Source organism: Podarcis bocagei (genome assembly GCF_964188305.1).
Source record: "Podarcis bocagei genome assembly, chromosome: 12".
Lineage (NCBI taxonomy): Eukaryota > Metazoa > Chordata > Lepidosauria > Squamata > Lacertidae > Podarcis > Podarcis bocagei.
The window spans coordinates 60,724,701-60,750,522 of record NC_138137.1 but is presented as its reverse complement, the minus strand read 5'-3'; the positions used below and the strand labels follow the sequence as shown (position 1 = coordinate 60,750,522).

Genomic DNA, 25,822 nt, shown 5'->3' with positions numbered 1-25,822 from the left:
GAAACGGTACCTTCTTTGTGGTGCCTCTGGAGCTTGAAGAAGACTCTCGTGTCCGATGGTCCCTCTGCTCTGCAGTTTCTTCTCTCCCTCTCTGTCGATGGCTGACTCTGTTCTGAGCTGAATAAAATGGAGATGGAAGCATGAGCTCCACCCACCCACCCCAAAAGCATTCATGGCTAGCAGCCAGATCATGTTCTGAGAAGCCAAAACAGCTTCGCGGAATTGCATATCTGTTTCTATTGGCTACAGGAGAGGACAAGACTGCCCTCTGGGAGGAAAATTTAAGAGGAGCTGCATTTGGTCTCCTGCAGTTCTGGGAGAAGCAGCCAAGAGGAGCAGCATCAGCAGGAGGAGGAGGAGACCCACCCGGAGGGAGACCCACACGGAGGGAGACCCACACCTCAGACGGACCACAGGTTGGTATTTGGGAGCAGGGAGCAGCAGCCACAAGGTCTGACTTTAAGTCTTCTGTATCTCAACCTGCCTCAGAGATGCTCAAGGTCCGCTTTGTTTGACTTGTTGCTAGAGGCTGGGTTAGAGCTCTCGGAAGCAAAACTTTGGCTTGCGTGTATAATCATGAATCTTTTCCCTTTGATTAAATTGGCAGTTAAAGGAGCCTGACAATCTGCAGGAACATCCTTCTAGGGGTTTTAAAGTTTATTTGTAAAAGAACATGTTCTTTCCCCCTCCGCCCCCCGCCAAAATTGCCAGAAATTTGCAGACATGGAGACTGACAAATCCCAAAATTAGAGCTGTCGTGTTTCCTTTGCCATTTTTTAATGTGTGTGTGTGGGGGGGGGGGGTTGGAACAAAAAGACAAAGAAAAGGTCAGTAGGGGGGGAGGAATGGAAATGACTTCTTTTGCCCCACACCAGGGATTTTTCGGCACACAGCTACTCCCTGCAAGAAAGAAATCTCTCCATTGAACTGGATAGAAAAAGGAGAGGAAAGAGAAAGGGCCTCTCTGAAAAATCAATCCTTCGTTGGCATCTCTTTCCAAATCACTGGGAATCGGGAAAGGAGGGTTGGAGGGCGCTGGGAAAATAATTCAGGGATCAAGACCTCGGTTTGCCGGTCAAAGTGAACTCTCCCCCTTCCCTCCTCTGTTCTCTCCAGCCCTTCTGCACTCAAACTCAGAGCAAGGGAGTCTTTCGCCAGGAGGGAGAATCAGCTCAGCTGCCCTGCATGCAGAAGGTCCGAGGTTTGACCCCCGGACTCTCCAGGTGGGGCTGGGGGAGAGACTTGGGCCTGGGAAGCGCCTGCCAGTCAGTGCAGGCGACATTGCGCCAGACGGAGCAAGGGTCCCACTCTGCGCAAGGCGACGTCTGGGGTTCCCAAACGCAGAAAGAGAAGCGCACCTTCTTCTCCGCGTTGTCAGAGAGCAGCTGCGCTTGACGGGCGTTATTCTCTCTCTCTCTCTCTCTCTCTCTCTCTCTCTCTCTCTCTCTCTCTCGTGTGGACCAGGGACTCGGTTCAGAGGGGAATAAAACGGAGAGGGGCGAAGGTGATAGGCATTTTCCCATTTCCCTCAGTGGGGAAGAAGACATCCAGAGCTTTGGACAGTGAGCCAAAGCCAGCTCCATCTTGGGATCTGAGGCAAAGAAAGTCCCAGTCCCAGGGGTGGCCATTCAGACTGGGGGAGGGGTGGGAGGCAGGGAGCCCAAGAATGGGCGGAGCCAGAACCACTGATGGGCGGAGTCAACTCTCTCTGTTGTGGTGCCCATCCTCCTCTCTACTGACATCTACCAAGGCAACTCTGAGGCTGAGGAGGAGGAAGATGTTCACAGCTGCACCCTAGAGCGGAAGGAAGGAAGGAAGGAAGGAAGGAAGGAAGGAGGAGCAAGTGGGGGCTGGGTGGGGCAGTGTCCCTCTTGCCCCAGTTGACCAGTCTCCATTCTGGGGCAGCCGTCAGTGAGGGCCATTCCTGTTTTGTGGGACCTGCCATTTCTCCCCAAGACATCCTTTCCTTTCAGCACATACTGGAGGGAAATGGTGGCCCCATGGCTCCCCAGAGAAATGTATCCTATGGAGAAACATATCAAATACGAAGGCAGCAAACTCCCTTCAGATGCCACCTGTGAGTCTGAAGGGGCCATCATGGCTGCTCCACAAGTCCATGACTGTCATCTCATCCTCTGGAGCCTCACCAAAGGTTGAGCTAAAGTGTCTTTTGGAAGAAGCAGAGATGCTTTACATTTGCTACATAGGTGTGACGTTTTAGTCAGAATCTGGGAGTCGTGTGTCTTATTCTGAACATGAGCCAGTGGGGTGGCATGGAACACAAAAAGAGTGAAACACACACATGATGGCCAAATATTTGGGACAGTGGACACTTAGGAAGATCCTCTAAATTGGAAAAAGAATTCTGTGAGGCAGATTTTTCTTGGGGGGGGGGCACACATTTCTGCCTAATACAGAAAGCTCCCCATTGGCTGATTCTGTTTCCTTTTGCTTCCAATCTAGAAATCCTGAATATTGGCTTGTGATTTTTTCTGCTGGTCTGAATATGGCTGGGAAAAGCACAGGTAAGACCGAGCTGATTTTATCTCATTCTTGCAGATTCCTGGACGGTGTTGGATGGAATCAATGTAACCATGGGAGAGACATTAGCTTGATTCATGGTTTGTTTCCAGACCATATTCAAGGTGCTCACATTGGTGTTTAAAGACCGAAATGATTCGTGTCTCCAATACCTGAAAGACCCCCCCCCCTTTCCCTGCAGACCCTCTTGGGTGCTATGATTGGGGGAAGGGGTCCTCTTGGTTGTTCTACCACCTACAAAAGGTCAGTGATTGTGGCAGCCCAGGACCTTCTCTGTGGTGGCCCCATAGATGTGGAACTTCTGCCCCAGAGAGGAGCACCTGGAGCCTTTATTGTGCAGCTTCTGGCAAATGCTGAAGGGGCACCTCTTTTGAAGCTTGAGGTGTCTAACTTTAGCACCTGTCTTATTTCTGTAATTTTAGCCTGTTTTTAACTTTGTGTTTTAATTGTTGTAACTCACCCTGGGACCCTGGGGTGAAAGGTAGCCAATTATTACACGAGCTAAAAGATGCAGTTCAATCAATATATATATATGAAAATATATATGAAAAAGCATAGAACAGGGGGAAATGCACACAAATTTGCATATATCTGTGGAGAAATGAATTGTATTACGGGAAATTGCTTGCAGAAATGTTTATAGTGGGAATAAGTGCACATGTATTGGGTTAAATGCACTTAAAATGTGTACAGATTGTCATGCCAAAAAATGGAGAACTGAACTTCAGTCTGGAGAAATGAGAACCTGAGGGAAGGAGAACTTGACCGATTTGTTTCTCCCTCCCCACAGCTCCTGGGTGATGGAGATGGGCAGGGGAGGGGTGGTGCCCATGTTCTCCTCAGTTTCCTCTCTGGCCTCTGTGACAATGCAGAAGAGTTGCTCACCATCTCTTGCCTCTTTCTTGCAGAACTGAGGATCGCCCTGGTGGGCAAAACTGGAGCTGGGAAAAGCGCAACAGGCAACACCATCCTGGGGGACAAAAGGTTTTCATCCTTCATGTCCCCTTCCTCAGTGACAGCAAAGTGCCAGAGAGAGGACACGGTCATTTGTTGTAGGAGAATTGTGGTGGTTGATACACCTGGCTTTTTCGACACAAATGTTCCAGAAGATGTGACCTCCAAGGAAATCAAGACCTGCGTGAAGTACATCTACCCAGGAGCCCATGCCCTCATACAAGTCATGCAACTGACTCGTTTCAGCAAGGAGGAGAAAGCCGTTGCTCAGTTAATCCAGAAGATCTTCAGCTGCAAAGCCAAGGACTACATGATCATCTTGTTCACCCGCAAGGATGAGCTGGAAGGTAGGCCTTTCAAAGAGTTCTTGGCGGAGGGAGACCAGGATCTGCAGAACCAGATCGCTCAGTGTGGCGGGAGATGCCTGGCTTTCAACAACAAGGCAAAAGGGCAGGAAAGAGAGGAGCAGGTGGCCGAACTGCTTGAGATGATCGACTACCTGGTCCAAAAGAACAAGGCAGCTCCCTGCTACACGGAAGACATGCTAGAGGAAGATAAAGAAGAGATTGAGAGGATGAAGAGGCAAATACGTGAGGAGGTGGAAAAGGAAGTAGCTGCCAAGGCAGTAAATGATTTATTATATTCATTTCACTCACCATGTAATATACTCTAATAAGTACAATGAGAAGAGGTTGAGAGGATGAAGAGGGAAATACGAAGGGAAGTGGAAAGGGAAATTCATGAAGAGAAGAGAAGAAAGAAAGAAAGAAGACTCAATATGCAACTTACTGTAATGCATCTAGTGAGAAGGATCATATTAAACACCAGAACATTTTCACTCTCGGTAGGGATGTGCTGAAATGCCTCCGTCTGTCCTGATTTCCACTTGTACTTTCAGCCACTGCAATTGGTTTATTTTGCACAAATCAGTATTCCATTTTGTCATCTACTAATGCAGAAATGCATATAGTTTGAAGTATTTTTTTCATAGCACACAATAGACACTCGATTGATCAACATGTATTTACAATTCAACCACCTTCCTTGCATGGTGCCTTTCAAAATTAAGGGCTTTAAGTTCCACTGAATTTGACAAGTCTTGTTCCCACTTAGTCGGGTTAGGATTTCAGCCATTCTCCCTACCTTAATTTCACAGTTCAGTTTAAGTTTGTCATTCTAACTCATTTCCCTCACTCAGGCCCAAGGGAGGGACAGTTTAGCTGAAAGTGAAGAAAACTTTAGTGCTGGGGGAGGAAAGGAAACTTAAATTTAATTTTACTTTTTTATTAAGTTTGGAGATGCTGAAAAACAGGCAGCCAAATCCAGGTGGTTCTCCCCCCACCCCCCCTTCAGCAAAGATGCTCAGACTTTAACTTGAGAAGACAGTTAAAAATTTCACAGAATTAACAAAAGCCATCACTTCTAAATTTCTTTCAGGTGGATGGAAATTGACATGCGCTATGAAGTAATTCCTGAATGTATTTAAATATGCAACACACCTGTGTATTGAACAATGTTTTCTTGTTTGCGCTTGTAATGCTTGCTGTGGAAATATAATAAAAAATTCAATGCAAAAGCAAAAAAGGAGACAGCTTCTTTCCATGTCAAAAGATCAGAAATGAGCAGTGCATTTCATTGCTTTTCAAAATTCAGCAGATTAAGACTGAAATGCTAATGCCACTTACTTGGGAGTAAGCCTCACTGAATTGAGTGGGATTTACTGCTATGCATCTAGGATTAGGACTGCTGTCTTGGTGCAGATAGGCTGCTTTTGGGAACAAACACCACTTCAGAAACATGGAAATCAAAACATCCTATCGTTTTTCACTTTCTGGTGCCCTGATCCAGCCATGAATCTCTTGCAAGTACAATTTTACCAGTGCTAGAATACTGTGAATTCCGCAGCGCATTTGCTGAATGGGGGTTTTTCATATTAAATGCTCACTTTGCTTATGATTATTTTCTATATTAAAAGAAAAAATTAAGGGCTGTGTTCCTCTGAGCATAAGTAGAGTGCTCTTCCTCCTTTAAGAAGAATCTGAGGACAGGGCGAGATGGGAAAGCCCTGTATGTTCTGCCACAAAATTATCCCTATTTCACACACAATACAGACTGAGAAGCTAAACATAGTTAAGCTTGGTTTGTTGAGGTCTCACTTAGATAAGCTCGGCTGCTGGAAGAAGTGTGTTTCTGAATCCCTAATGACTTTACATCCTTTGGGGCCAGCCCTCCAAATGATATTGTGGAAGCCCCCACATTCCCATGCTACAAAATGGAAGCGAAGGTGGGAGAGTTATTTGTCCAATCCTTTCCCTGCCCCCTCCCCAGGGTGAGTTCATTTTCATAAATAAGGACTGTTTTGATTTCTTTACACCCCTGGTCTAAAGGTATTTCTCCATCTCCCTGTGAAACGTATGGCTCTGTAGACCCCCTTTTCAAAGATGGGGCGCTTTCAGCAGCAGCTCTTTCCTCCAGCTTATCGGCAAGGCAGGGCAAGGGACAGTTTGCAGTTTGCTAACAAGATTAATCAAGGATGAATTCAATTCAGTTCACACCTTCCTCATTCACAGTTTTTGAAAATGTGTAAACCAACACCTGCTAACCTTCAGTATATACACTTGTGTGAATTGTGAATGCAGATTTCCAGCAAAAAAAAAATGCAGTATGTTTACAGAGCTTGTAAAAAACCACATTCAGCTGAATTTTCAGAGTTTTATTTCCCTGATTCTGGGATCCCTTTCTTCTTCTCCTCCTCCTCCTTCACCACCACCACCACCACCCAGTTCCTTTAAGCTGCAAAGGTGAAGGGTTTGGCTGATCCTTTCCAAACTGCGGAGTTCCTTTAAATGCTTCCTCAGTAAGAGCTTCAGTAAACAGCAGTGCACCTGCCAGAAAGGCAGCTTGACCCACAGAGGAATTAGCCATGCTGAGGGGGTGAGGGTCGGACTCAGCAGAGGAGCCAATGGGAACCAAGGCAAGGGTTGATGCTCCACAGGCTCCCTCCGGATTCCTCCCTCCCCACAGTTGCGAGATGCAAAGATATCAACAACATTAAATCAAATGTTGGGAAGGGAAGGAAGCCTGGCCGTTGCCTTCTGCTTCCACCCAAGGCAGCAGGGCTGAAATGGAGGGCAGATCTGAGAGGCAAACAGAGAGATGCCGTGGACAACCTTTCTTAATGCTACGCACAGTAATTATTTCACACACAACTCTATAATGAATGTAGGACACAGTGTGAGGCAACACAGGCATGCTTGCAAATGTGTGCAGTAGTAATATAGTAGTAGTAATAAAAGTAAAATAAATATATTTTTTGACTTATACCCCGCCCACCTGGCTGGGCCTCCCCAGCCATTCTGGGCAGCTCCCAACAGAATATTAAAAGCACAATAACACATCAAACATTAAAAACTTCCCTAAACAGGGCTGCCTTCAGATGTCTTCTAAAAAACTGGACAGTAGGAAGAATGAATATAAGAAGAGCTTGCAGGATTAGGCCAGCAGCCCATCTAGCCCAGCATCTTGTTCTCACAGTGGCCTGCTAGATGCCTCTGGGAAACCCAGGAGCAGGACATGAACACAATGACATTCTCCCCTCCTATGGTTTCCAGAAACTGGTGTTCGGAAACATTGGAGGGAGAGCGTAGCTTAATTCTTCCTGAAACTCCTCATTCGTCCTCCAGATTCCACCATTTCACTCTCTTGCTTATTGCCTTGGAACCTAGCTGGGGAAAACAGGGTGGGAAATATCAGGAGAGGGAGACGTTTGCAGGACATTGCAGAGGGTGCGAGGGGTTGAATAGGTCTCTCCCATGGTCCCTGGAAACTTCTTTGCACAGAAAGCAACAGCCAGGAGGAAAAGCTTATTTAGGCAGCCAACAATGTGACCTGCTAAACGGGAGCCTTTTCCAGGCATCTTTCTTAATACTTAACAAGGAAGAGTCCAAAACCAAACAAGCAGACATTTCTCTTGCTACCACCAAGTCACTCTCTAGACAACTAACCAGCCAGTTCCAAGAGCAAAGGGTGATTACCATTAAAAAACACACAAAATCCCTAAATCTCTCTGTCAACAGCAACTCAAACGGGAAGATTGCCACTGAAATCAGGACATTTGACAAGAGCTGCTGGTGTTGCAAGTTGTTCTAACTTTTAGCAACAAAATTTGGGCAGTTAACTCATCCAAGCACTCGCGTCTTCCCCACCTTTTCCTGAATTACTTGACATATTCCAAGGCTGAATATTACAATATTTTGTAAATCCTCTTAAAAGTTTGTAAGAATTTGGTATATGCAGTGGTGTTTTCTTGCAGAAAATACTTTCCAGCTAACCTGTCACCCTTAAGTTGCAACCCTAAACCTATTTGCAAGTGAGCTAGCTCTGAATTGTTCCAGATTCCCTCACCCCCTTCACAATCCCATGCCCACACACAGTGGCGTAGCGTGGGTTGTCAGCACCCGGGGCAAGGCAAGTAATTTGTGCCCCCTAACCCGTGGATTTGCGCCCCCTAACCCTAACCCCCAGATGTTGCGCCCGGTGCAGCCGGCCCCCCCTGCACCCCCACGCTATGCCACTGCCCACACACTACTTATTTGGCAATCACAGCTGCCCTTTCTGCCCTCACTTGGATACAGTCCTGGACGGCCTTATGCGCTGCTTCTCTCGCCTGTTTTCCTGAACTTATTAGGAGTCAAACATTTGATCTGAGTAGAAAACGAAGGTAATTCTGCCATGGATTGGGTTTCCTCTGGCATGGTCAGACACACCGGCTGCCAATGTCTGTCAGTGCTGGTAAACAAGCAGGTTTACAGGAAAAGCATTGGGAAGAAATGGGGGGGGGGGAGAGCAGAAATCTTGTCCGTCTTGGGAACCAGAGTGCTTTAGGTGCGTTATTGCAGTTCTTCCAGTCATAGGTCAACGGAAGCACTGTTAGAAGAATCATCATCATCACCAACTATTATTATTTTTGTTTTATTATTTACTATTATATTATTATTAATAATAATAATAATAATAATAATAATAATAATAATAATAATAATAATAATAATATATCTTGCTGTGTTTCCCCAGCCACTCTGGGAAGCTCCCAACAGAATATTATTATTATAATAATAATAAAGCGATAAAACACCAAACATTAAAAACTTCCCTAAACAAGGCTGCCTTCTGATGTCTTCTAAAAGTCAGGTGGTTGATTATTTCTGTGGGATGTGAAACACAAGAGCAGTCAAGTACAACATTCCTAGAGTGAACATGTTTACACATGGGGAGGGATGTTTGTCCAGCCAGCAGGTCAACTTCCTGTTTCCTTCTGGGCTGGGACAGACTTCCTCTGCATGTGACCAGAGGTGGGTGTGGCCTCACCTGTGCAGGTAATGACAAAAGCACAGGGCAGGGCAGCCATCTCTCTCTCTTTGACTACATGCATCAAAGAAGCAACATCTGCTTAGCCAAAGATGCTCTAAGAGAGGACAAAGGGACTGTCTTCTTATGAGAGAGTTTTCAGGTGTGTGTTACTTTTCTAAGCTAAGTCTGCCTTCTGGGATCTGATTGTGAACAGAATGTGAGTAAACTCTTTTTATACTTTTGTAAAAGACTGTGTCGTCTCTTCTATTTTATGAGGGAATAAGGGGAAATTACCAGAATAGTTACTATAGAGGTTTTAGCGAACCTGAGCAAACGCTGCCGTTGCAAACTTAAAATAAAGGGGAATGTATTACTCTGCTGAAATTGGGGAACTTCTTAACACAAGTTGGATAAGGATATAATCAGACAATATATCCTCTCCTACATCCCTAAACATTCCCACAATTTCCTTCACATCTGCAGAGAGGGTGTTCCACAGGGCGGGTGCCACCACCAAGTAGGCCCTCTGCCTGGTTCCCTGTAACTTGGCTTCTCGAAAGGGAGGGAACCGCCAGAAGGCCCTCGGAGCTGGACCTCAGTGTCTGGGCAGAACAATGGTGGTGGAGATGCTCCTTCAGGAATACTGGCAGCAAACAACAATGCCCAAGCCCCCAAAGAAGGATTTAACAAAATTAAATTAAATCGCTGGAGACAAAAGATGTTGGAAATGTAAAAAAAAAAGAGGGCGACTTCCATCATATGTGGTGGTCATGTGAAGAAGTGAAGAGGTTCTGGGGTTCTATCTATGATGAATTGAAAAAGATACTGAAATACACATTTCCTTAAAAACCAGAGGCATTTCTTCTGGGAATGGTCGGTGAGGAGATTAGAAAAGAAGATCAAACCATGTTCCAGTATGCAACAACAGCAGCTAGACTACTGTTGGCACAGAACTGGAAATCATCTAAAATCCCAACTATTAGTGAATGGCAAAACAAGCTATTTGAGTACTCTGAGCTAGCAAAAATGACACAGAAGATCAGGCATCAGAGTAATAAAATCTTTATTAATGATTGGAATAAATTTATATCATATATGGAGAAAAACTTAGGTAACATTAAAATAACAGTAGGTGAATTATAGAATCTGTGAAGTAAAGATAAAGGTAGAAAGAAGGAACTGCAAGAAGGGTATCAATGGAATATAGCTTAAATCGTGGTGGAGGGAAGTCAGAATGATGTTATGATAATTAATACTTTTGGAGAAATGTATTTACGTCTTGATATTTTATTGTCTACATCTGTTTATTTTGCGATGTCTTTTTTTTTACTTTCTTATTGTGATTTTAAAAGAGTGAATATTGAAAATAAAAGTTTATTAATTAAAAAAACAAAACAAAACAAAATTAAATTAAATTGCTATGTATTTATTTTAAATACTTTTATCATCCACTTCCTCTTGCTCAGTTCAAGGGGTGATAGGATCATGGAAATGTACGGCTGGAAGAAATCTAGTCCACCCGCTAAGGCATCCCAGACAGACGGCCATCAAATCTCTCTTGAAAAACCTCCTACTTTTTTAAAAAAATAATCTATATATAACAACAACACTCTTATTATTTGTACCCCGCCCACATGCCTGGATTGCCCCAGCCACTCTGGCTTTCATTCCTGAATACCAGCAGGCTAGAAGCCGAAAGCAGGACAGAGCACAATTTCGCCTTCAAAATTTGTTCTTCGGTTATTCTATCTGCTATAGCAGTCCCTATGGCTCCACCAATTAAGCTATGTCACATACTGCAGAGAAAATAAAAAAAAAATCCCAGACCTAACCGAATGTCACCGGAACAAGACCTCCCTGACTTCAAGAGAAGTAACTTGTTTTGCCCCCCAAATGAAGTACAACATAGCATGGTGTTTCTCAAAGGAAGCTGTTTCGACCAGACCATTACTGGTTTTTGTTTAAGATTTGGTCCAGCTCTATTGAACCCCTGCATGTCTGCAGATATGCAAGATGAAGAGGAGGTTAAGCCTGGAGAAGAGGAGGTTAAGGGGTGATATGATAGCCATGTTCAAATATATAAAAGGATGTCACATAGAGGAGGGAGAAAGGTTGTTTTCTGCTGCTCCAGAGAAGCGGACACGGAGCAATGGATCCAACCTACAAGAAAGAAGATTCCACCTAAACATTAGGAAGAACTTCCTGACAGTAAGAGCTGTTGGACAGTGGAATTTGCTGCCAAGGAGTGTGGTGGAGTCTCCTGCTTTGGAGGTCTTTAAGCAGAAGCTTGACAACCATATGTCAGGAGTGCTCTGATGGTGTTTCCTGCTTGGCAGGGGGTTGGACTCGATGGCCCTTGTGGTCTCTTCCAACTCTATGATTCTATGAAGAGGATTCTGCCCTCTGTTCACTCCATAGTAAAACAACAACCCTGCAATGAATTAGGGGCCACCACCTGCCGAAGGAGGGGCGCGGGTGGTGCTGTGGGTTAAACCACAGAGCCTAGGAGTTGCTGATCAGAAGGTCGGTGGTTCAAATCCCCACGATTGGGTGAGCTCCCGTTGCTTGGTCCCTGCTCCTGCCAACCTAGCAGTTCGAAAGCACATCAAAGTGCAAATTGATAAATAGGTACCGCTCCGGCGGGAAGGTAAACACTGTTTCCGTGCGCTGCTCTGGTTCGCCAGAAGCGGCTTAGTCATGCTGGCCACATGACCCGGAAGCTGTACGCCGGTTCCCTCGGCTAATAAAGCGAGATGAGCACCACAACCCCAGAGTGGGTCACAACTGGACCTGATGGTCAGGGGTCCCTTTATCTTATTACCTTTTACCTGCCGAAGGAGTCCAGGAGAGAACTAATGAAACTCACAAAGTAATCTTTCTTTCTTTCTTTCTTTCTTTCTTTCTTTCTTTCTTTCTTTCTTTCTTTGCAATGGCAAACATTCAGTAGTTTATTGCTTGTATGGGTTTGTAACATAAAACATAAAATAAATGGTATATGGCTTCAACAGATAATAATAATAATAATAATAGCGATAATAATAATATTTTTGGAGAAAATATTTTTGTATGGCTTTTGGAGAAAATATTTTTGTATGGCTTTTGGAGAAAATATTTTTGTATGGCTTCAGCAGATGATAATAATAATAGCAACAATAATAATATTTTTGGAGAAATAAGGTAAATATGGTCAGATATGAAGTGAGGTGAGTTGAGGGGGCTGGGGCATGGTGTTTCTCAAAGGAAGCTATTTTGATCAGACCATTACTGGTTTTTGTTTAAGATTTGGTCCAGCTCTATTGAACCCCTGCAGGTCTGCAGATATGCAAGATGAAGGGGACTCTGCCCTCTGTTCTTTCCATAGTAAAACAACAACCCTGCCATGAATTAGGGGCCACCGCCTGCCGAAGGAGGGGCGCGGGTGGCGCTGTGAGTTAAACCACAGAGCCTAGGACTTGCCGATCAGAAGGTCGGTGGTTCAAATCCCCATGATTGGGTGAGCTCCCGTTGCTCGGTCCCTGCTCCTGCCAACCTGGCAGTTCGAAAGCACATCCTAGTGCTAGTAGATAAATAGGTACTGCTCCGGCAGGAAGGTAAACAGTGTTTCCGTGCGCTGCTCTGGTTCACCAGAAGTTGCTTAGTCCTGCTGGCCACATAACCCGGAAGCTGTACGCCGGCTCCCTCGGCCAATAAAGCGAGATGAGCACCACAACCCCAGAGTGGGTCACGACTGGACCTAATGGTCAGGGGTCCCTTTACCTTTTTACCTTTTACCTGCCGAAGGAATCCAGGAGAGAACTAATGAAACTCACAAAGTAATCAGGGTTGGCACCATCCTGGGCCCTGCCTGGTCTGCTCTCTCCCTCTTTCTTTCTTTCTTTCTTTCTTTCTTTCTTTCCAGTGGCAAACATCCAGTAGTTTATTGCTCTTATGGGTTTGTAACCTAAAACACAAAATAAATGGTGTATGGCTTCAGCAGATGATAATAATAATAGCAACAATAATAATATTTTTGGAGAAATAAGGTAAATATGGTCAGATATGAAGTGAGGTGAGTTGAGGGGGCTGGGGCATGGGAGAGGGACGGCACCTTGGGGTGCTGATTGGCTGAGGGTGGGGTGTGGCAACCCGAAAGGCCTCAATTCTCTTCTGTCATTGGAGGGTCGAAATTGTGAGCCTCCGCACTATTTCTGCAGCACCAGCAAACCTCCTTTCTCTCTGCCCACCCCAAGGCTTTTCCCGTAAACCAGGTGCTGTTACAGTCAGTGGCAGAATGCCTTGGTCCAGCTATTTCTGTGCTGGCAGAAACCTACTTTCGTTTTCAAGGCAGATCAAATGCTGGTCTCCTAATCCCAATGCTGACCTCCTGATCTAAAGCAATCCAGAAATAGGCAAATATCTGAGGAGGAGAAGTCACCATCAGGTGGTGCTCAGGAAGCTGTTCCAAGTGGCTTCAAGCAACACTCCGTTCAGATACAGAACAGACTCAACTTCCATATTATTTGTGGAGAGGAGCCAGACATAAGTTCTATACTTTTTAATTTATTGTAATTTTTGTTGGGTTTGCTACTAAACTTTTCACACCACTTCTGGTCTTAGTGACCTATTCATTTCCATAAACAAAATAATAGAAACCGGGACATTTTTTCAGTGAGAACTCACTGGGACTCAGTTCTGGCACCTCTCAGGTGAGCACCTTTGCTATTCTAAGAGAATGAGGGAGGTGTTTATGGGGAGAACTTCTGGCACCTCTTTTTCTAGAAAAAGAGGACTGATATAAACACATCACACATGGAAGTGCATGATGCCAATTCCTCTTCAGCCCAAATGGTCAGGAATCCACATGTCCATGCTGGCAGGCACAAGGGCAAGAGTCTTCAGAAACAGGAAATTGCTGAAAGAAGTATAATGATATTATAATGATATTATAAAGGTGGAGGCAGCCCAGAAGCTGCACCTGAGAGTCCCTGCACCACCTGAAGGCAGTCCACAGCTGAGTTGCCCTATCCTGCTCCTACTTCCAATGAAGGAGAGTGAAAAGGGCATTTGTTTGTCACCAACAGGAAAAGGGTTCCTGGATTTATTACTTCTCCCTAATACAGAATGAGATGGGCATTGCAGGGTTGCCATATGTCCTCCTTTTCCAGGACACGTCCTCTTTTTCATGGGTAGAGAGCGATCCAGAGTTAAAACTTGAAGTTGGCCAATGTGTCCTCTATTTTCCTCTAGAAAGGTTCTTTTTAGAGGGCTAACAGTGCCCTATATCTGGGATGGGGACCCTCAGGCCCAGGAGCTGAAGGAAGATGCCTCAGGACAGGGAGCCAGTGTGGTGTAGTGGTTAAGAGTGGTAGTCTCGTAATCTGGGGAACCAGGTTCGCGTCTCCGCTCCTCCACATGCAGCTGCTGGGTGACCTTGGGCCAGTCACACTTCTCTGAAGTCTCTCAGCCCCACTCACCTCACAGAGTGTTTGTTGTGGGGGAGGAAGGGAAAGGAGAATGTTAGCCGCTTTGAGACTCCTGAAGGGGAGTGAAAGGCGGCATATCAAATCCAAACTCTTCTTCTTCTTCTTCTTCCCTTGGCCACAGCCCTTTGCCTCCTGGGCTCCACTCCTCGCTGGCTCAGCTCTGCAGCCTCCTCACATACTTTTCGCGGTGTGGAATGTGCTTGTGGGGTGCAATAATGCCGAGAGAGAAACGGGGGTGGGGGGTGGATGACCCCTTTTGGAGCATGAAGGATAATAATACATGAATGACTAATGTTGCGGTTCTTGTTTCAGGTGGGAACTATGAGGACGATGCTGTGGACCAGGGGTCACCCAACGGTTTGGACCACTGGGAACACTTCGAATTCTGAGAAAGTGCTGTGGGTGCTGGTCACCAGAGGCGCCAGCTTGTGAAAGCGACTGGAGGGGCCAACGTCGTGTGTGCGACGGCACGACGTCAGGAGGAGCTGGGGGCAGAGATGAATGCAGCTGCTGTGTGGCTTCAGTGGTCAGTGACTCTGCCTCTCCTCCTCCCAGGGCCACCACCGACAGGAGGGGCTTTGAACCTCCTTCCCTTCCACAGCAGGAAGAGGAGGAGCCAGAGGCCAGAGCTAGGCCACTGTTGGCTCCACACTCCACCTCCATGCTTTCTGAATGTTAGCAGGGTGTCCATACCACCCATAATATGGGGGAGGGGGACAAAAGGTCTCGGCCCCCAGGAGCTGGTGCCCCTGCCAGTCACAAAATGGCTGCTTTGGGGATATGGAGCAGCACAAAATCCTAGCCTATTAAAAGGTGGACACCAAATCTGGTTGGACACATCCCAAGTTGAGATCCAACACACTCCCTGCTGTTAAAGACAAAAAGAGGACAATGGGAGCTAAGATGATCCCCAAATGTTTTCCATAAGCCAGGAAGGTTATAATCTTGGGGACACATTGATCTCTGTCCTTGTTTGGATGATGATCATCTGGGCATTTTGTGCAATGTTCTGCATCTGCGGAAGAGGGAAAGAGCGGCTTCCGCATCACTTACATCCAGAACCACCTGTGCTCAATTACATTACGAGAATATATGCTGCTGTGGGGGGAGGTGAGGAAAGAAGTATTTGTCAATAGGTACAGGGAGGCAAAAAAATATTTTTTTTCATTTTTAAAAAAAAGTTTACCCTTGTTACTGACTTTTCCTCAAGGAGACAGAGGTGGTTCACAAGGTTTTTCTCATTTTGATCAGCAAAGCAACATTGTGCTCTATGATTGAGAGGCAATGACTTCTGCAAATCAGTTGCATTGAATGATTCCTGCCTAATCCTGAAGACATACCTCTTTACCTTTGCTTTGCTAACGCAAACAGTTTCCTATTGCTTCCATACAATGCTCCTAGAAGTTGTATTGCAAACATTTAGCTTATGGGGCCTCCCACTGCTGCCGCGCGATTTCTGTTCTCATCCTGAAGCGAAGTTCTTAACCTGAGGTATTATTTCTGGGTTAGCGGAGTCTGTAACCTGAAGCATATGTAACGTGAAGTGTCTGTAACCCAAGGTACTACTGTACCAGAACCCACAAATAATATGGAAGTTGAGCCTGGTCTGTATCTGAACTGAGTGTTGCTTGAAGCAACTTGGAACAGCTTCCTGAGCACCACCTGACGGTGACTTCTCCTCCTCAATTATTTGCCTATTTCTGGATTGCTTGTGTGCTGCCATTCTTGCCTCCTTTCCAGGAATCATTGAGATTAGGAGACCAGCATTTGATCTGCCTTGAAAACGAAAGTAGGTTTCTCCCAGCCCAGAAATAGCTGGACCAAGGCATCTTGCCACTGACTATACAGGGACTTGGTTTACGGGAAAAGCCTTGAGGTGGGCAGAGGGAAAGGAGGTTTGCTGGTGCTGCAGAAATAGTGCGGAGGCTCACAATTTCTACCCTCCAATAACAGAAGAGAATTGAGGCCTTTGGGGTTGCCACACCCCACCCTCAGCCAATCAGCACCCCAAGGTGCCCCCCTCTCCCATGCCCCAGCCCCCTCAACTCACCTCACTTCATATTTGAACATATTTACCTTATTTCTCCAAAAATATTATTATTGTTGCTATTATTATTATTATCATCTGCTGAAGCCATATACCATTTATTTTGTGTTTTAGGTTACAAACCCATAAAAACAATAAACTACTGGATGTTTGCCACTGGAAAGAAAGAAAGAAAGAAAGAAAGAAAGAAAGAAAGAAAGAAAGAAAGAAAGAAAGAAAAAGAGAGAGAGGGAGAGCAGACCAGGCAGGGCCCAGGATGGTGCCAACCCTGATTACTTTGTGAGTTTCATTAGTTCTCTCCTGGACTCCTTCGGCAGGTAAAAGGTAAAAAGGTAAAGGGACCCCTGACCATTAGGTCCAGTCGTGACCCACTCTGGGGTTGTGGTGCTCATCTCGCTTTATTGGCCGAGGGAGCCGGCGTACAGCTTCCGGGTTATGTGGCCAGCAGGACTAAGCAACTTCTGGTGAACCAGAGCAGCACACGGAAACACTGTTTACCTTCCTGCCGGAGCAGTACCTATTTATCTACTAGCACTGGGATGTGCTTTCGAACTGCCAGGTTGGCAGGAGCAGGGACCGAGCAACGGGAGCTCACCCAATCATGGGGATTTGAACCACCGACCTTCTGATCGGCAAGTCCTAGGCTCTGTGGTTTAACTCACAGCGCCACCCGCGCCCCTCCTACGGCAGGTGGTGGCCCCTAATTCATGGCAGGGTTGTTGTTTTACTATGGAAAGAACAGAGGGCAGAGTCCCCTTCATCTTGCATATCTGCAGACCTGCAGGGGTTCAATAGAGCTGGACCAAATCTTAAACAAAAACCAGTAATGGTCTGATCAAAATAGCTTCCTTTGAGAAACACCATGCTATGTTGTACTTCATTTGGGGGGGCAAAACAAGTTACTTCTCCTGAAGTCAGGGAGGTCTTGTTCCGGTGACATTCGGTTAGGTCTGGGATTTTTTTTTAATTTTCTCTGCAGTATGTGACATAGCCTAACTGGTGGAGCCATAGGGACTGCTATAGCAGATAGAATGACCGAAGAACAAATTTTGAAGGCGAAATTGTGCTCTGTCCTGCTTTCGGCTTCTGGCCTGCTGGTATTCAGGAATGAAAGCCAGAGTGGCTGGGGCAGCCCAGGCAGGTGGGCGGGGTACAAATAATAAGAGTGTTGTTGTTATATATAGATTATTTTTTTAAAAAGTAGGAGGTTTTTCAAGAGAGATTTGATGGCCGTCTGTCTGGGATACCTTAGGGGTGGACTAGATTTCTTCCAGCCGTACATTTCCATGATTCTATCACCCCTTGAACTGAGCAAGAGGAAGTGGATGATAAAAGTTTTTAAAATAAATACATAGCGATTTAATTTAATTTTGTTAATTCCTTCTTTGGGGGCTTGGGCATTGTTGTTTGATGTCAGTATTCCTGAAGGAGCATCTCCACCACCATTGTTCTGCCCGGACACTGAGGTCCAGCTCCGAGGGCCTTCTGGCGGTTCCCTCCCTTTCGAGAAGCCAAGTTACAGGGAACCAGGCAGAGGGCCTACTTGGTGGTGGCACCCGCCCTGTGGAACACCCTCCCATCAGATGTCAAGGAAATAAACTTTTAGAAGACATCTGAAGGCAGCCTTGTTTAGGGAAGTTTTTAATGGTTGATGGTTGACAAGATTTCTGCTCCCCTCCCCCCCCATTTCTTCCCAATGCTTTTCCTGTAAACCCGCTTGTTTACCAGCACTGACAGACACTGGCAGCCGGTGTGTCTGACCATGCCAGAGGAAACCCAATCCATGGCAGAATTACTTTCGCTTTCTACTCAGATCAAATGTTTGACTCCTGATGCTAATAAGTTCAGGAAAACAGGCGAGAGAAGCAGCACGTAAGGCCGTCCAGGTCTGTATCCAAGTGAGGGCAGAGAGGGCAGCTGTGATTGCCAAAGAGGTGGTGTGTGGGCATGGGATAGTGAAGGGGGTGAGGGAATCTGAAACAATTCAGAGCTAGCTCACTTGCAAATAGGTTTAGGGTTGCAACATAAGGGTGACAGATTAACTGGAAAGTATTTTCTGCAAGAAAACACCAGTGCATATACCAAATTCCTACGAACTTTTAAGAGGATTTACAAAATATTGTAGCTCTGTAGCTAGGTAGGCTTGTGCAGCTGCTGGTTGAAGCCCCCTGGGGGAAATGTCTCCAGATGTGAGCCAAGGGAATCCTCCTTAATGGGCTTGGGGTGGAGGATGCAGAATGGAAAGAAGCAGAAGTCCCAGCAAAGGAGGAAGAGGTGCAAAAACTTACGGAATATGCAGAAATGGCGAAACTTACCGGAAGAATAAGAAATCAGGATAACAAACTGTTTTATAAAAGAATGGAAATGGATTACTGAATTTTTACAGATAAAAACATTAGCAGGATTACTGTAATGATTACTGTAAAACCCTGCCGTTTTATAAGAGTATATATTTACAGTGGATAAATAAATGAGCAAGTTAAATGAATTTGGATATGCAGAATATATTTTTGAAAAATAATAATTTAAGGAACCGCAGAAAGAGGGGGAAGGAAGTCAACATTTGGAAATGTTAAATTGTTTGTAAAACGAATGAAATGTATAAATTTGAAAAATATAAATAGAAAACTAAAAAAGAAAAAAGAAATGAGTTCCGTGCGATGTGCCAGAACATCACCAGTGTTGAGAGTCAACTCCCAACCGAGTCAGGTTTGATGCAGAGAATGGGAATTGCACCATCTTCTTCTTTGCCTCAGGCAGCAAAATGTCTTGGGCCGCTCCTGCCTCTGAGGATGGGAGATGGTGGCTGCAGCTGAGGGCAGCAGGAGGAGGAAGGGATGCATCTGGCCCAAGGGAGCACAGAGCCATGGACTGTCTTCTGGGCAAAGGAGGACAGGACCTCCACCTTCAGCCGGTGGCTTTCCCAATGGGCACCTTCCGCCAGCAGGCCATTTGGACAAAGATGGACCTGTGGGCTTGGGCCCCACTGACCTTTCCTTTCCTAGGGTTCAGCCCCCACTGCCCCCAGTCCACCCCCGATTCTCTCTGCAGATTGACATCCTCATCATCTTTTAAAAAGTGATGGGGGAAGAGGCATCAGCATGACTCAGCTTATTGGGTTCAGGAAAAGCTCCACAGCCATTTACAAGAGTCAAATACAATCCTAAAAACGCGTAAGCATAATAAACATCTCCTTAAGGGGATCGAGGGGTCCCTGTGGGTGATGCCGTGCAACATCATGATGTCATGCGTGTGATGCTGTGTGATGCTGCATGACATCATGCATGCGACATTGCTCAACAATGATTTTGCAAAGTTTTTTGCAGATAAAGTCGCTCAGATTCAAGAAGAGGTAGACTCCACCGTGGAAGCAGGGCCGGGGCGGGAGAGTGCTAGAGTCCTGTCTAGTCAAGTTGTGTGGGATCAATTCCAATCTGTTACCCCCGAGGATGTGGACAGGCTGCTTGGACGAGTGAAACCAACCACTTGTCTCCTTGATCCTTGCCCATCCTGGCTTATAAAAGCTAGCCGGGAAGGACTGGGTGATGGGCTTCGTGGGGTGGTGAATGCTTCCCTCCGTGAGGGAGCCTTCCCAGACCCGCTGAAAGAGGCGGTTATTAAACTGCTTCTTAAAAAACCATCTTTAGATGCGGCCACGATGGCCAACTATCGCCCAGTCTCAAATCTTCCATTCCTGGGCAAGGTGATTGAGCTGAGGTGGTTGCTGAACAACTCCAGGCACACCTGGAAGAAGTGGACCATTTGGATCCCTTCCAGTCGGGATTCAGGCCTCATCATGGGACTGAAACTGCCTTGGTCGCACTGGTTGATGATCTCCGGCGGGCTAGGGACAAAGGTGAGAGCTGTTTCCTAGTTCTGCTGGATCTCTCAGCGGCGTTTGATACCATCGACCATAGCATCCTTCTGAACCGTCTTGAGGGGCTGGGAGCTGGGGGCACTGTTATACAGTGGTTCCGCTCCTTCCTCCTGGGCCGAGTTCAGAAAGTGGTGGTGGGGGATGAGTGTTCAGACCCCTGGGCTCTCACGTGTGGGGTGCCTCAGGGTTCTGTCCTCTCCCCCATCATCAGGAGGTTTGGGCTGGGTGTTCATCAGTATGCAGATGATACCCAGCTCTACCTCTGTTTTAGATCAGAACCAGTGAAGGTCCTGTGTGAGTGCCTGGAGGCGGTTGGAGGATGGATGGCAGCTAACAGATTGAGGCTGAATCCTGGCAAAACAGAAGTACTGTTCTTTGGGGACAGGAGGCAGGCAGGTGTGGGGGATTCCCTGGTCTTGAATGGGGTAACTGTGCCCCTGAAGGACCAGGTGCGCAGCCTGGGAGTCATTTTGGACTCACAGCTGTCCATGGAGGCACAGGTCAAATCTGTGTCCAGGGCAGCTGTTTACCAGCTCCATCTGGTATGCAGGCTGAGACCTTGCCTGCCTGCGCATTGTCTCGCCAGAGTGGTGCATGCTCTGGTTATCTCCTGCTTGGACTACTGCAATGCGCTCTATGTGGGGCTACCTTTGAAGGTGACCCGGAAACTACAACTAATCCAGAATGCGGCAGCTAGACTGGTGACTGGGAGCGGCCGCCGAGACCATATAACACCGGTCTTGAAAGACCTGCATTGGCTCCCAGTACGTTTCCGAGCACAATTCAAAGTGTTGGTGCTGACCTTGAAAACCCTAAACGGCCTCGGTCCAGTATACCTGAAGGAGCGTCTCCACCCCCATTGTTCTGCCTTGACACTGAGGTCCAGCACCGAGGGCCTTCTGGCGGTTCCTCACTGTGAGAAGCCAAGTTACAGGGAACCAGGCAGAGGGCCTTCTCGATGGTGGCGCCTTCCCTGTGGAACACCCTCCCACTAGATGTCAAAGAGAACAACAACTACCAGACTTTTAGAAGACATCTGAAGGCAGCCCTGTTCAGGGAAGCTTTTAATGTTTGATGTATTAGAGTATTTTAATTTTTTTTAATTTTTTTTTGGAAGCCACCCAGAGTGGCTGGGAAACCCCAGCCAGATGGGCGGGGTACAAATAATAAATTATTATTATTATTATTATTATTATTATTATTATTATTATTATTATTGAATGTTCTTTCTTTTTGGCGATCCCTTGTAACCGAGTAAGATTGTCTTCCATAAACACGGTTTTAACAGTCACTTTGGAGGCCAATTCTGGATCCACACGTCCTTCCACACTGGGGACATTGGCTTCCAGGTGGGAGTTGATCACGGCATGGATTTGCCAAGCGTGCCTTCCTCTTAGCACGTTTCTCCCTTGCGTCCTGAGTTTGAGCATCGTCAAAGTACATGACACCTTTGGTCAAGGCTGTTCTCCAACTGGAGCGCTCACAGGCCAGTGTTTCCCAGTTGTCGGTGTTTATACTACATTTTTAAAGATTTGCCTTGAGCCTTTGAAGCTCTTTTGTTGACCACCAGCATTACACTTTGTGAGAACACCCTGAATATTAGGAGACTCGTCCCCCTCAGCCCCTGCCAGGCATCATTCTGTGCACTTCTCAGTCTAGTATGGTGCTGATGATGTCAAGGCTGCAAGTTCGATGGGGCAGCTGCATATTCCTGCACTGCAGGGGGCTGGACTGGATGACCCTCGGGTCCCTTCCAACTCTAGAATTCTCTGATTCTGCGACCCTCTCGTGCGCTCGCCTTTTCTCTAAGCTGAAAAGCCCCCGACGCCGCCACCCACCGCCCAAACCAGCTGCTGGTTCTCCAGGCATCCACTGGGGGGAAATCTTGTCCGGCTCCTTCCAAGCAGAAGAGGACCTAATTCTGCTGCTACTTTCATTTTCCCTTCGGAGAAGCAGCTCGTCTCTCGCTCCCGTTCGCTGCAGGAAAACTCAAACCGGCGTGGAAGACGACGCGGGAGGAGGAAGGATCCGCAGAAGCAGCTGAGGAGGTGAGGTCTGCCATCTGGGAAGGGCCGAGTGGTGGAGAGAAGGAGGGAGAGAAGGATCTGGTTGCAAAGGGAGCCCCTGCTGCAAGAGGACCCGGGAGACGCCCCTTGTCCCGCAGCCCTGGGCAGCCTCTCCGCGCTCCTGGGCGCACCTTCCTCGCTCAGAAGCAGCAGCTCCCTTAAATATGTCCAGACATACCAGGCTGGGTCCCTGCCCTCAAGCTTCCTAGGGAGGCAGCAGCTGGGTTTAGCCTGTTGCAACAAAAGGCAAGGAAGGATCCCTGTGGAGGATCCTTAAAGGCTGATCGACCGACTGTGGCTTCAGAGTGCGCCAAACTGGAGCTTCTCTTCCACAACAAACAGGAACAGGGGCGTTGCAGGGTTGTGTTTGTCAGGGACACTGTACTCTTTCTGGCGCTTGCTGAAATTATTCCTTACCCTCCCAACCATTACCCAATGAAAATAGGGACGTCCTATCCCATAATAATATTAATAGTTGTATTATTTGTACCCATCTGACTAGGTGGCCCCAGACACCCAGGGAGGCTTCCAACATGTATATAAAAGCATAACCAAACATTAAACAGCTTCCCTCTCCAGATGTCTGCTAAAGGTTGTCTAGTTACTTATCTCCTTGGCTCCTGGGTTCCGCAACTCCAGGCCCTCCAACATTTCTCTGATGATCATAGGGACATCCTAAGCCTGGATGTCTCTGTTGGTTAGAGCCAAGGTTGCAGGTTTGATCCCCGTTTGGGGCAGCTGGATATTCCTGCATTGCAGGGGGCTGGACTAGACGACTCTCGGGGTCCCTTCCAACTCCCCAATTCTATGATTCTAAGGAAAAGCGGGACATTCTGGGATCACATCTGAAACCAGAGGGGCTCGTGTAAATCTGGGACTGTCCCTAGAACATAGGGACACTTGGACGGCCTGTTAATCTTGTTTAGACAAGCCTATTCAGATGCTTAGAAAGCTGGCGAGACTTTTAATCTGTTCTTAGGTCTTGTCATTTTAACTTTTAAACTCAGCTTTTAAGTCATTGTTAATTCTTCTTAATGGTGATTTTATCTTTTGGCAAAATGCTTTGAGGTTCTTTTTTTCTTTTCTTTTTACAATCAAGGGATGCATATTTTTATGAAATGAATAAATTAAGCAAACACTCCACCAGAATATAAATTTTATTATTTGAACCCCACACGCCCGACTGGGTTGCCCCAGCTACTCTGGGCGGCTTCCAACAGATCTAAACACATAATTGATGTTTTATTATGTGGCTTTATGTCATATAAAGCCTTATATGTTTAGATTGATGTTTGCCAGGCGCTTTCTTCAGGGTGAGGGGGTGTTCTTCTGCTTGCAATACGTGAAAATAATAGTTGAAATTAATAATAATTACGTTTTTAATTGAATTCTGTTGAAGTGCCACCTGAGGAAAGAGCCACAGCGTTTGGGCACATTTCAGTGGGCATTTCCTTTCTCATTGCTTGCAAAATATTCTGAACATCTTTATGTCTGCAATGTGCTGTTTCTCCTTTGAGATGCCACATGTCTGAACTAGGGGTGGGGTGCTGGGTTTGCAGATGGAAGGCTGCCTGAGAAGATCATCTTGATTTCTTGCCATTTTTTTCAGGGGAAGATGGACTGGACCAGAGGAGGTAAGGAAGGGTTCCAGTGACTCAGAGGCAGATTGACTGCTTGGGGTGGGGTGGATTATTCCAGATCTATTTCGCAGGAGTTTTTCACAGCACCCCAATGACGTTTATTTTATTTATTTGCAGAAAAAATATTGTTATACCAATGTGTAATATTTTGGGATTTGGGGAGGTGGGCGGTGCCTGGCTGGGATGCCATCCTGACGCACATCTGGAGGAACCTGGAAAGATGCCCTCGGCTGCATCAGGCCGCTGGTTCGCCCGGCTCATTCTTGCCTGCACTGACCAGAGCTTGGAGAGTTAATCTGGAAAAGGAACTAGCGCTTGTTCAAATTCAAGATGCCCCCAGAGGAACAGATTCCAATTCCCGGCTGTCCTGTTATGAAACGAACTTGTTTGGTTCATGCTCAGTTACAAGATGCTGTGCAGAAGTATGAAATATACTTGCATAGATGTTTATACCAATGGTCCTCTGGAACTATTTATGGTTTCTTGGTTAGCTAGTCATTTGAATAATTATTGTTTATATGTGCCCTGAGATTTGTGGATGAGGGACAGTATACAAATCATCATCATCATCATCATCATCATCGGTACTTTGTGTGATATTTTACATGCCTTGGTGCTATATAAACACACACACACACACACACTTCTGTTTTACAATTTAAAATACTCATTTTAACATCCTTAAAATATCAGTGACTTCCCTTCTTCTCTTTCCATGGTTCATTTTGCATATCATAAATCCCTGCATATTTTACAAAAAACTAAACCATTCAGTATTCCATTATTGCATCCATCAAAACTTATTTACACTGCTGAATTTATCAGGTGTACACAAACGTTTCCCAATCTGTTCTTCTTCTGCTTTTATTTATACATGTGTACGCTTTCCATATGCATTCAGTTTCTCTGAGGATCAGAAAACAATATAATTCTCAACAATCGCATATTAAGAGGGATCCCAGCAGAAGTGGTTGCTCTGATATTTTTGCTGACCAGCTCTTTGCTGTCTTTCAAAACCCGCAGGAAATAGGAGAGAACTGAGGATCGTCCTTGTGGGAAAGACTGGAGGCGGCAAAAGCGCCACAGGAAACAGCATCCTTGGCCAGAAGCTCTTTGATTCGAAACTTCAGGCCAGGACAACCACCTTGTCCTGCCAAAGGGCGTCTTGCACTTGGAGAGGCCATCCTGTGTCCGTGATTGACACAGCGGATATTTTGGGCACCGCAGATTGCGGTGAAAGGCTGGACCAGGAGACCAAGCGCTGCCTTGACCTCTCTCAGCCTGGCCCTCACGCGCTCGTGTTTGTGACCCAGGTGGGCCGCTTCACCGCGGAGGACGAGGAGGCAGCCCAGCGAGTCCGGGAGATGTTTGGGACAGAGGCCATGAAGCACACCATCCTCTTGTTCACCCGCAAGGAAGCCTTAGAAGGCGACTCCTTGCGGGATTACGTGATGCAGTCAGATAACGAGGCTGTCCGGAAGCTGGTCCAAGAATGCGGGGGGCGCTTCTGCGCTTTTAATAACAGGGCGGCATTAGGAGAACGGGAGGACCAGGTCTCTGAGCTGATGGAGATGGTCCTGGAGATGGTCAAGGGGAATGCAAGGCCATACCTGGAGACGCCCATCATGGAGGCAGCGCTTGGATCTTACATGGCAGAAGGCAGGAAAAGGGCCAAGGGAGAGGGGGAAGGGAAAGCTCGCAAGGGTGTCAGCTACACAAAAATATTTATCACCTTATGTGTGTGTAGTGCAGGGCTTTACCTGTTACATTACCATTGTAATCGTTTCTCTTAATATCTCCCCTTTAGCAAAGCTGGGGATTTTTAAAGCCAGCCCACCAGCTTCTTATGAGGTGTCAGGAGAAAAACAAATAAACTAATGAACAAA

The 25,822-nt window shown here is 46.4% G+C and overlaps 2 protein-coding genes across 4 annotated transcripts in view; both read left to right on the top strand.

Annotated features, from left to right (window-relative positions):
• The window catches only part of LOC308569663 (GTPase IMAP family member 7-like), a 162,793-nt gene that overhangs the window by 61,358 nt on the left and 75,613 nt on the right, over positions 1-25,822 (top strand). Inside the window, exon 2 of one of the 3 annotated variants that reach the window (XM_081163859.1) lies at positions 401-416. The exons of 1 other annotated variant lie outside the window; for it this stretch is intronic. The gene's annotated coding sequence lies outside the window, so the exon portion shown is untranslated. Of the gene's footprint in view, positions 1-296; positions 417-25,822 lie in introns of those variants that run through there. One more of the 3 variants, XM_081163862.1, reaches the window with a different exon arrangement.
• On the top strand, positions 11-25,822 carry LOC308569454 (GTPase IMAP family member 8-like). Its single transcript, XM_081163376.1, has 6 exons — positions 11-451; positions 2,464-2,525; positions 3,450-4,159; positions 22,150-22,278; positions 23,906-23,930; positions 24,960-25,822. The coding sequence occupies exons 1-6, from the start codon at positions 141-143 to the stop codon at positions 25,727-25,729; spliced, it is 2,007 nt and encodes a 668-aa protein (XP_081019502.1). The 5' UTR covers positions 11-140; the 3' UTR covers positions 25,730-25,822.

What these genes read in the sequence shown, in the direction of transcription:
- LOC308569454 (XM_081163376.1), top strand. Translation starts at nt 141, where the DNA reads ATGAGCTCCACCCACCCACCCCAAAAGCATTCATGGCTAGCAGCCAGA. An exon ending in CATTTCACTCACCATGTAAT is followed by an intron (nt 4,160 to 22,149) that starts ATACTCTAATAA and finishes AAGAGGACCTAA; the next exon opens with TTCTGCTGCTACTTTCATTT. An exon ending in GATGGACTGGACCAGAGGAG is followed by an intron (nt 23,931 to 24,959) that starts GTAAGGAAGGGT and finishes CAAAACCCGCAG; the next exon opens with GAAATAGGAGAGAACTGAGG.